This window comes from Heterocephalus glaber, unplaced genomic scaffold, assembly GCF_053883595.1.
Source record: "Heterocephalus glaber isolate CG9 unplaced genomic scaffold, H.glaber_assembly_v1.0 deba00001687, whole genome shotgun sequence".
Taxonomy (NCBI): Eukaryota; Metazoa; Chordata; class Mammalia; order Rodentia; family Bathyergidae; genus Heterocephalus; species Heterocephalus glaber.
In genome coordinates this window covers 28118947-28130832 of record NW_028258412.1, presented here as the reverse complement: position 1 = coordinate 28130832, position 11886 = coordinate 28118947, and the positions used below count along the sequence as shown (strand labels likewise).

At 41.3% G+C, this 11886-nt stretch overlaps 1 protein-coding gene across 5 annotated transcripts in view; it reads right to left on the bottom strand.

The window, feature by feature from the left end:
- Window positions 1-550: 550 nt before the first annotated feature.
- Znf10 (zinc finger protein 10) overlaps window positions 551-11886 on the bottom strand; it is a 56437-nt gene continuing 45101 nt past the window's right edge. For 4 of the 5 annotated variants that reach the window (XM_004844054.4, XM_087198456.1, XM_087198455.1 and 1 more), the window contains one exon: window positions 1817-11105. In XM_004844054.4, coding sequence (XP_004844111.1) covers window positions 9640-11105 — 1466 coding nt within the window. In that variant the 3' untranslated portion in view covers window positions 1817-9639. Of the gene's footprint in view, window positions 896-1707; window positions 1790-1816; window positions 11106-11886 lie in introns of those variants that run through there. The other variant, XM_087198457.1, reaches the window with a different exon arrangement.

Genomic DNA, 11886 nt, shown 5'->3' with positions numbered 1-11886 from the left:
AGGACCCCTGACCAAAGTCAGAGCAGGCTATAATATGGAGCAGGCATTTTCCCCCCATAATTGGCCACAGTGTATTCAGAGCCGGACTGAACCCCACCTAACACACAGGAGCATGTCAGATGGCACGCGGGTGAGCAGAGCTCCCCCACCAACACAGCTGAGGCAGAGACCTAAGTTCTGGTCTGTGAAGCTGCAGGGCTCCTAAGTGAGATAACACTGCAGCCAAGGGCCATGTGGCTCCAGACCACATTTCATTCCTAGGGCTACCTGTCTTTTAATTGTTTTTATTTTTGTGGTACCAGGGATCAAACTCAGGAACTTGCACTTGTGAGCCAGGCATGATGGCACTGAGCTAAATCTCCAGCCCTCTCTCTTAATTGTTTTAGGAGCTTACTAGTTAACCATGACCTATCTTTGGTCTGCTCTCTTTTTGCAAGAATGCCTTATTGTAGGGAACAGGGGAAGGGGACGTTACCAGAACCTCTGCAGTAAGTCCTAGTCTCCTGCGAGCCACGGCAGCACACAGCGAATTACAGGAAAGGTAGACAAATGAGACTGACAAGAAGCTGAGCTTTGGGTCTGATCAGTGCTGCTCTGGGTGGCAAAGACAAGAACCCTTAGCTTGCAGCACCTTTTATTTAGTACATCAGGAGAAACAAACGTAACAAATGAACACGTAGATTTCAGTATCACATTGGGATGAACAAGGTGTAACAAAAGACTGGGTGGGGGCAGCGGAAATCTAAGAACAATGAGGAACTATGCAGATGAAAATTTAGTTCCTCCCAGGAACTACACAGATGAAGATTTGGTTCCTCCCAGGGTGTCTCTTGCAGGTGTGGTCTTGTCCTGGAGCATTACAGCATCATGGGATCATTGAGATCTCCCTTGTGACCTGAGGCCAAAATGGAATTATGTCTTGGAATGTTATAGCTGGCCTGTAGGCAGGAGAACTAGGCCTACTCAAATGATTTTTCCCTAGAATTATGTAGCATTGCTCCCAACACCTTATCCCCCTTTTACAAGCCTTGCCTGTGTCAGCTATATCACCAGATGCCAAATGAATCCTCCTACCCTGTTTTACTCATGCTTGTAAAATCAATAAATTCAGGTGGTCCTGGTTGCTTGGGGTCCTTGTAATATACTCCATGTGGCCCATCCCAGTTGCTCTCTGTTTAAGTCTAGTTTCCATGTCTTTCTTTCACCTTGCATCGTATTGCCTTATAGGAGATCAAGACTCTTGGCTGAGTTCCTTGATACATTATGAATGGATTAATCCACTTATGGGCTCATTGTTTGATGGGTTTAGGGGAAGGACTTTGTTGTAGAAGTGGGCTCTTTTTGGTCCTTGCTGCAAAGATGTGACCAGCCTACCTCCACCATTATGCTTTTATCATGATTTGCTGCCTCACCACAGGTCTAAAAGCAATCAGGCCAAGTAGCCATGGACTAAGACCCTCGAAAGAGTGAGTCAAATATACCTTCTGTCTTTTAAATTGATTTATCTTGGGTGTTTTGTTACAGTTATCACTAGCTATCACAAAGCTAACACAAGCCCTATAAGGAAATTCAGAGGCTCTTGAATGCACTCCAATTCACCTTCTTAATTTCAGTGACCATCAAACTCTCCACTCACCTCTTTATCTCAAACTATATGGAAAGCTGGTCTCTCAAAACATAACTACCACAGGGCCTGGTGGCACACACCTGTAATCTCAGCACTCAGGAGGCGGAGGCAGGAGGATCTTGAGTTCTGGGCCAGCCAGTGTTAGATATTTTTCTCTTGTTGCTGAAATAAAATACCCGACACCCAAAGTTAGAAGGGAAGAGGTTTATTTGGCTTACAGTTCAGAGGTTTCAGTCCATAATTGGCTGGCTCCAAAGCAGGGTGGTTGGCAGACAGGCATCCCAGAGGAGAAACAACATGGTATGCACAAGGTAGCAAAGGTAACAAGAGGAAGCACCCACAGAGTAGCAACGGCAACAAGGGAGAAAGTTTAACTGCATCTTTCTGCCCCTTTTATCTTATTCAGACTACCAGGATTAGAGTAGTGCCAAACTAATCACTCACATGTAATGGTTTAGTAATCACATCCCCTTAACCCCAACATCACACATTCCAGGTTCAACTACCTCTGAAAAAGAAAGAACCACCTCAACCACATGAGGCTTTGAGGGGCTAAACACAAACCATAACATTCCACCCCTGGCCCCCCAAAGACTCATGCATATCCCTTTATACAAAAATGCATTTAGTCCATCTCTAAGAGTTGCCAAAGGCCTAATAGTTTCATCATTGCTGAAAAGACCAAGTCCAACGTCTCCTCTGAGATTTAAGGCAAACTCTTGGCTGCAAGCCCCTGTCCAAATGAAAAGAAAGTCAAACACTTCCAAAATTCAATGGCACAAGATAGACATTACTGTTCTAAAAGGTACAAACAGGAGGATACAAAGGAATGGGACCACAGTAAGTCCAAAATCCAGTAGGGCAAATATTAAGTCCCACAGTTCCATTTTCACTATCTGTGACAATCTGTGGCAAATTGTGAACTCCAAATGGGTTGGGTGGCTCTGCCCCTGTGGCACTGAGGGTTGTTGTAGCTCTTATGGATTCTCTCTTGGGCTGGCTCTGCTCCCTCCTTGTAGCTTTCCTCAGACCATCCATGTTCCTGGCTTCTCCAAACTTCTGGGGTCTCCACTGGACCTTTGTTATTACACAGCTTCACACATTGCCCTCTCAGGGGCATCCTGCCTGGCCTCCCAGGACTTCTTCTGAAATCTGGGTGGAAGTCTTTGTGACCCCCAACTCTTGCATTCTGCATGTGCCTAAAACCAGTGCCACGTGGATGATGCCAAGGTCTACTACCAGTTGGAGCAGTAGTAGCCAGTCTTCTCGCTCTCCTGGCTGTAGGGGTCCAATGCTTATGAACCAAATCCTAAGGAACAACTTCCCTAAGCTGCCATTTTGAAATGACTTCCCTAGGCCACCATCATTGTAGAACATGGTGCTCTGGGGCTTTCTTCTCAAAGCAAAATCTTTTACATATATAACTCTGAGGCTGCAAAGAGTGGAGTCCTGCTGCTTCCTGTGATGCCCTTGGGCCATCTTTTGCATTCTCCAGTTCCTTCTCTGCAATGAAGATCTCCTCTGCTCTATCTTTGCAGTTCACAGCTTTACTGGAGCTTCCTTTCTGGCCAAATTCAAAATATTTTAAATTATTCTGTTGGGCTTTTTGCTCTTGATTCTTAACATAGATCTGGCTAAAAGACCCTAACAGTAGCCATACTAATATTATAGAATAGGTAAGTTAATTAGATATCTTGTAGGCAGTTATACAGGGCTGGCCCTTGAGAAGCCAATATGGAGGACAGTCAAAGAGCCAACGTGGAGGACAATCGAGACACATTCACTGAATGCCAGCATTGTAAAAGGAAACTACCACAGCCACGTAGAATAAATAGCGATTGATATTCTAAATAGGTATCAATCACCTCAGTGGGGGTCCAAGATCTTCCAGGAAAGACCCCAGACCCAACCCTTACTGAAAATCCTTGCTCACTTCCTTGTATGCTTGCTATGTGACTTGCTTCCCCACTGGATCCCCATTTAATCAATATTACCTAAGAGACTATACTTGTTGTAATCTTATTGGTTGATCATAGTTTTGCCCACCTTGTGATTTCTCATTGGATCAGTATTACCTAAGCAACTACTTGCAATCTTACTAGTTGACTATAGTTTTGTTCCACCTTGAAAGCACCTCGCCTCATGGCTTTGTCCCATAAAACACTTCTGAGAAGCAGGTTTTTTGGTCCCAATTCTGTCTCTCTTGGACAGAAGCTATCTTTCTCTCAATAAATTTTTCCTACTCTTTTTTTTTTTTTTTTTTTTTTTTTTGGTACTGAGGATGGAACTTGGGACTTTGAACTTCGAAGGCAGGCAGCGGGAACCACTGAGCTAAATCCTGGCCCAATTTTTCCTACTCTTAACCTTCACTGTTCCTAGAATTCATTCTTTGATTTTAGAGAACACAAACTCACATTTTGGATTTTCTAGCAGGTTTGGGAGTTGCCTCTATTTCCCCTATATCAGTATTCCCCCTATATCAATATTCAACTGCCTTGAAATTTCTTCTTCAAGATTAATTAGTCCACTGCCCCTAATCTCAGTTTCAGGCAAAGTCTCTGGACACAAACAAAATGCAGACAAACTTCCTGCCAAGCTATAACACATATCATCTGGAGTCCAACAGCCAATGCAGTCTTTCTTTTCAGCAAAAACTTCTTGAGCCTGGTCTTTACCAGCCTTCTGGTCTCCTAAGCTCTGACCAGTATCTCCCAGACAAAATAGCCTAAAGCATTCCAGTGCTACTTCTGTAGCCAACATCTCTGAATCTTTCCTAACTCTTCCCCTTCCCACCAGCCAGTTCCAATGGCTTCTGAGGCACACGGCCAAGTAATGTCACAGTAATGACCCCACTCCTGGTACTAAATTTCTATGTTAATTAGTTTTCTCTCATTGCTGAGACAAAATACCAACACCCACAGTTAGAGGGGGTGGGGTTTATTTGGCTTACAGTACATAGAGGTTTCAGTCCATAATCAGCTGGCTTCAAGACAGGAATGACAAACAGGCATCAGCATCACAGAGGAGAAACAAGATGGTGCTCACATGGTAGCAAAGGCAACAAGGGAGCTTAACAGCATCCTTCTGCCCCTTTTATCTTATTCAGACTACCAGGATTAGGGAAGTGCTTAACTAATCACTCATACATTATGGTTTAGTAATCACACACCCTTAACCCCAGCATCACACATTCCAGATTCAACTACCTCTGAAAAAGAAAGTCTCACCTCATCCACATGAGGCCCTGTGGGGACATCTAAACACAAACCATAGCAGCCACCTACTGAGTTCAAGGCTCACCTGGACTACACAGGGAGACTGTCTCAAACAAAACAAAGCGGAAAAAAACCCCACATTGCTAGTATCCCATAAATCTGAAGAGTTGAGAGTTTACCTCTTCTCTTCTTCTTCCATTTCCCATCTATAACATTTTCCCACAAAAATATGTATTTTTTTGTGGTACAGGGGATCAAACCTATAGAGTGACTGTGCCACTAAGCTAGGTTGCCAGCATCTTCTCTATTTTTAGTTATAGCTCAGTAGTATAAGACTCTTGGGTTAATCCCAAGAATCTATGAATGAAAACAGCCTCTTTGGAGAAATTTCAGTTCACACTAAGCACACAAGAACATACTGATTCTAGTAGTTTGAAATTCATAAACATATCCACAACTAGGTGGTGAAGGAAACCCGCAAGTGGGCCAGGGATTTAGCTCAGTGGTGCCGCCGCCTGCCTTGCAAGCACAAGGTCCCGAGTTCGATCCCCAGTAACAACCACAAAAAAAAGAAACCAGGAAGCGGTTTCCCAGGTGGGAAAGAGAAACTGGTGGATATGGGCACCAAGCATCTAAGGGATGGAAGTGTTACATTCTTGTTTGGGGTGGTGCTTACACAGCTATATATTATGACAAAAATGCATCAAACTAAACACCTAAGATTTGTATAAATATATATTGCAACCTTGGATTGCAAGTAACTTGTTCTGCAAGTATTCTTCAAGACAAGCAAATATTTCTAATAAATTTTATCTTGATAAATGAGCAATGTCTTGCAATAAGTAGTAGTCTGCTGAATGTCACATGATCACAACTGAGCCAATGGTTCTCTCTTACTACAGGATTATGGGTGATCATCTACCAACAGCAAGAGCTTATAGAGATCTCATCTGCAGAGAGGCAGAGGAATCTTTAATTTCAAATGAAATAAGGGAGATGTGTAAAAGGTAAAAAACGGTGCAAAATTTTGTAGAAAATCACCCATATAAGGCTATAGCAGTGTGAGTGATTTATCTGTTCAACAACAATGGAATGTCACATTTCTGCAAAATCCTCAAAAGGAGGCAAAAGCAAATGTCATTGGATAGGTTCCTTGTTAAAGTTGCCCCAAAAGAAAAGGATTCCATTGAGTCAACAGTTTGCAGATTCTGTTACTATCAGGGACCATGCAAACTACCCCCCTCCACCTGACTGAGAGTAGGGTGAGGATAAAGAATAACACGAGACAAAGATTTGCTTAAATGGGAGTCCAGGACTGTCACACCTCTTATCCAGCTAAGACCATGAGGCTCCAGACTTGCCAGTATTTACTGATCACACATTACAGGGAGCATAAAAGCAACTGTAAGAAACAGCAGTGGCTAAGGCGCTGACCCAGAGCAAAGGAATGGGCCTAGGTAAATCCATCTCAACTAAAGGAGCAAGATGAGCAGCTCATATTGAGAATGTGGAAGATATTCCTGATGCTCTTCCCTTGTAACTTCATTTTCTTTCCTCCTTGTCTTCCTTATCTTATCTCACTTTTCCCCTCCCTTTTCTCTTAGTTCTTCCTGAAAGTCTTTACACTGAGCTCAGCTGAGCATACAAGTCTGTGGCTCACTTTTTTGTTATGTTTTGCAATACTAGGGATTGATCCCAGACCTTGCACTCTGCCACTAACTTACACTGAGGTACATCCTTGGCCCTTATTTTTGAGACAGGATGTAATTTAATCACACATGCTGGCCTCAAACTTATAATCCTGCCTCAGCCTCCCAAGTAACTGGGAGTACTGGTGTATACCACTGTGCCTAGCTTCAGTGTACATAATTTTAATGTCTGTATATAATCCATTACATAATTATGCCACAAATAACAATTATTCTAGAGTACATTCTGTTTTGTATACTGTGCATTAGTATAAGTAATTCTTCAGTGATCATCCAAGTATCTATTTGCATTGGAGATGAAAGCCTCACAGTACTAACAGCAGTTCACAGCTCATGCACACAATAAGTTCCTTAAGGGCACAAGAGCATTCACAGCTCATGCATATAGCACCAACTGTGCACCAGCACTGCTTTGGGTGCATTATACATATCATCTCACTTAACCACACAATAAGCCTCTGAGTAGACACTAATTATACCTTTCTTGGACAGGTAATGAAAATGAGCTACAACTTACCATAAATTTTGAGAGGCTCAGTTAATGGGCTACTCTTCTACTCTCACAAAGGATTACTGCTAAGCTTGGCTTGGTGGCCCATATCAATGTGATCCTACCAATGAGGGAGGCTGTGGCAGGAAAGTTACAAGTTCAAATTCTACCTGGCTGACTTAGCAACAACCTGTCTCAAATTTTTTAAAAAAATTACTGTGGATGTAGCTAAGTGGTAGAACACCCCGGGCTTGATGCTCAGTAAAAAAGCCAATAATGAAAACTGTCTCTGACAGGACTACATTATATTTGCAAACAACATCATCCCTGGATCTCCCTAGAGATAATCAAGATTTGTCTCAATAGTATTCATTTATCATTCAGCAATCAACCACCAAGCATCTTCTATATTATCAATTCATACATCCTGGTCACTCCCTGATATTGAAAGACGGAGGTAAAAACTGAAGCAAAATCAGTTTTATTTTTTGATTTCCCACAGCATTCCAATGTGAATAGTGTAGCACTGTGATGGGAACATGTGTGCCCTTGTAAACTATTGGCATATTCAAAGAGGTGGAGGCAAGGGGGAATTTTATAGGCAAATATGAGGTGCACTCCATCAGATATTTTGATAACCCTTGGCCACAATTAGTAACAAAGGTGATGTCAGTCCAAGTTTAAACAGTTGCTGAGCAGATGTCCTTCTACAGGACATCTGTATAGACTGGAGTGTCTTTGTTTAATCTGTGTTTCCAGATTTCTATGGCAGGTACTATTAGGCAATCATGCATGAGATCCTTCATATCTCCTGGCTTTACTTATTTTTTGTTAGGGTTGACACAAACTACTCCATTTTTACTTTGACAACTTACATACTACACCCAGAGATTCATTTATAGAATGAAACAGACACTTTAAAAGGATCCTCTTCTCAAATTGTTTTTGAATCACTGGTTTACCAGAGAATCTGAAGATTGAGGTCTTCTCCCTAGAAGGGAAGACTCTTGTACAAATAAAACAATTTTGCATACAGTATTAAAAATTATTTACTGATCCTCAGATATGCAACCATATGCCCCCTATTTGCCAGCAATTTTCCCTGGATACACTCCAACTGAGGTAAAAGGGAAAATGCATACCACTAGAAAGCAGGTAAGAACTCAGTAAACACAGAAGCAGATTAGAGTTAAAAGACAGACATCAGGCGGGCAAACAGAATATTAATAATCAGCTAATAATGATAAAGAATTTGCCATATGTCAAGCTGTTTATACTTATTCATTTGACACAGACCATGATCATACAATGTAAGTGCTACCATTACCTCTAATGTTCACAGGAACTTATCTTCAATTCAAGACAGAGAAGCCCAGCAGATGCCTATGATCACCTGGCTACCAAGAGACCAAACCAGCATTTCAACTGGGTAGTCAGGCTCAGGTCTGTGCTCTGAGCCACTAAATTTTCTTTATAAAGATGAAAGACATTGCCAAGGAGGAGAAATTGTCCTTGGGCAGTGCTGTGTTTAACTCATGAGCACATGTGATGCAAATACTGCCTGGGTTCCTGGTCTCAAATGGACCCTCAACTCACCATGTGTCCAAATGCCCAACATTTCCTTGGTTCTCCACATACAGAGAACTATTTTCAAAATCTCAGGAGCCTTTAGCCTCATGTCTAAAAAGTGGAACTCTATGACCCCAAACAATTTAGAATAGGAAAGTTTGATAGCAAGTGGTTCTTAAGCTTCTTTGAAGGTAGGAGAAACTAGTAGCCTTTTTGAGCATTCTTAAATGTCTTAAGTCAGCAATAGCAAATACACTGGAAGACTCATTCATAGTTCCATTATCTAACAAATCAGTTTGATTCATTTATCTATACTTTCTATTTGCTATTCAATTCTTGCCCACATGCAAATATATTTTTAAATAAGTATTAGTAGTAGTATAAATGTGTGAATGGTTTTATTTTTTATTTATTTTGGTACTGGGGATTGAATTCATGACCTTCTGCTTGCAAAGCAGGTGTGGAGCCACTGAGCTAAATCCCCAGCCCTGTGAATGGTTTTATATTATAGAGGCAATCCTTGCTGCTAACCAAAATGTGGTTTATATAAGACACAAAAACATACTAAACTCTACTAAGTGTTTAGAAGACAAGCACAATCAAGTAAACAATGGCATACTAATTCACTAGGCTATTACTATCTCTTGCTGCAATAACTATGATGCTTTATCCTCAGCAACAAATGTGGCTACAGTGCAGTATTCATTTAGCTCTTTGAATAAAGCCACATTGTCTCTCAACAACTTGCCTACTTAACAGTTCCTTCTCAGAATCTAGCACATAAGGCTTGGTCAAGAATGCACCCAGGCCAATTACTTTAAGGGAAATTTGTGGAAAGATAATCTAATATATTTATGTACTGGGATAAAATTTGTGCATACCCCAGCCCAATTCAATAGTGTGCAATGGGGTGGTAACAAGAATGAAAGCATTTCCACACAGATCACATTTGCACATCTTCTCTCCACAAGTTCTTCAATATAAAATAAAATTATTTCTCTTAGTGAGGCATTTTCTGTATTCCTTACATTAGTAAGTGGTCTCCCTCACATGATTTGTCTGGTATCTAATAAGAGAGGGGCTACTAACCAGGGCTGTCCCACACTGATTACATATGAGGAACTGTTCCCCAGTATGCGTTATCTGATGGACAATAAATGGAGAGTGCTGGCTGAAGATAATGTTACACTGGTTACACTTATAGGTCTCCTCTCCAATATGAATTCTCTGGTGCTTAATGAGGTCATTCTTTCGAATGAAGGCTTTCCCACACTGAAAACACCCATAGGGTTTCTCTCCAGTATGAATTCTCTGATGCACAATGAGGGCAGAACTCTGGCTGAAGGATTTCCCACAATCATGACATTCATACGGTTTCTCTCCAGTGTGGGTTCTCTGATGTGAAAAAAGATGTGAGCTTCGACTAAAACATTTTCCACAATCTTTACACTTAAAAGGCTTCAGTCCAGTGTGAATTCTGTGGTGCACAACAAGGTGAGACCTCTGGCTGTAAGATTTCCCACATTCATTACATTCATATGGTCTCACCCTGACATGTGTTCTCTGATGCAGAATGAGATGTGTGCTCTGTCGGAATGACTTCCCACACTCAGGACATTCATAAGGTTTTTCTCCAGTGTGAGTCCTCTGATGCCGGATAAGCCGGGAGCTATGCACAAAGGCTTTTCCACATTGATTGCATGTGTACAGTTTGTCTCCTGTGTGAATTCTCTGGTGGGTGATGAGATGGGAGAACCAGCTGAAGGACTTCCCACACTCTTTGCATTCATATGGCTCCTCACCAGCGTGAGTCTTTTGATGTCCAATGAGATGAGAACTTCTACTGAAAGATTTTCCACATTCTTTGCATGCATAGGGCTTTTCTCCAGTGTGAATAAGTTGGTGCCTGGTAAGATTAGAGCGCCAGCTGAAGAATTTTCCACAATCCTTACATTCATAGGGTTTTTCTCTGTGTATGCCCTTTGAGGCACCAAGGGATGCACCAGGAACAAGAGTGCTGTCATTATCAGGGCACTTGTAGGATTTATCTCTAATGTGAGTTTGTGCAAATTGAATAACATGAATGTTTTGACAGAGGGTTTGGCCACATTCATTATTGTTACCTGCACAGTTTTCCTGGTGCCCATTGAATAGTAAATCATGTTTTAAACTTTTAGTATGTGAGCCACATCTATGGAAATACTCTCTCAGTACTAGCTGAGTAGGGAAAAGACATCTTTCCTCATATTTACTACTTTCACAGGCCTTCTCTTGAATAAATACTTTCTTCTTGGTAAATGCCACTTTCCTCATATGTCTTTCTTGGCTTTCCTGATATTTACCCAACTGGTCTTCACTTTTCCAGACATCTTCTAGTGACAAATACCGAAGATCATTCCTTGATACTCTTTCCACTTTAATGCCACAGGATTGTTTATCTTTAGAAATGCTGTTTCTGGAAACTGATGATTTAATTTCAGCTATGGTCTCTGAATCTAAAAGAAAGGAAAAAGCTTTATATAACTAAACAAAGGATTAGCATAATAATGATAGAATGTATGTGGAGCCAAAGTACAAAAAACCTGTGTAGAGTTGCTTTCAAGTATGGTTAATAATCTCAGTGGATAAGGACAAAGAGAAAGATGAAGCAGTAAGCAGTAAGTGCATCAGGCTATGCACACAAAAGAACAAAAAGAATAAGGAGAGGCCACAGGTCTGAGCATGACCAAAGAGATCAAAAGAAACAATGAGGGGTGGCAATAAGGGAAATCTCATAGAAAGGCTGCCCTCTCATTTCCAAATCTGAAACAGGAATGATGCAAGATCGTATCTTGTCTATTTGTTGCCAGGCATTCCCCTCACATACATTCTTCACACTACTCCCAATTTAATACTCGTAAACCATGACTCCAGCCACATGCTAGGCAATACCTTCTGTCCACATCTTCAAAGCAATACAGAATGAGGCCAAGATGACTAACACAAAGCACTCTCAGGAAGCCACATAAGATGGAAAAGGAAAAACATGAAATTGAGCAGATACAGGTTCTCACCTAGGCTCTGTCACTACTAGTCATGAATTTAAACAAGTTGCTAAACTCCCTAGAGTTCATTTTGTTATCCAGAATCCAAGAATGATTACTATGTAGTGTGCAAGATTATCATAAGCATAAAGTGTGAACCAATTACAGTCTGTCACAAATATGATCACAGCAATGGTATTTATAATAAACATTATAATTATTCCTATTTTCTATTTTGACTCCTTGATTCCAA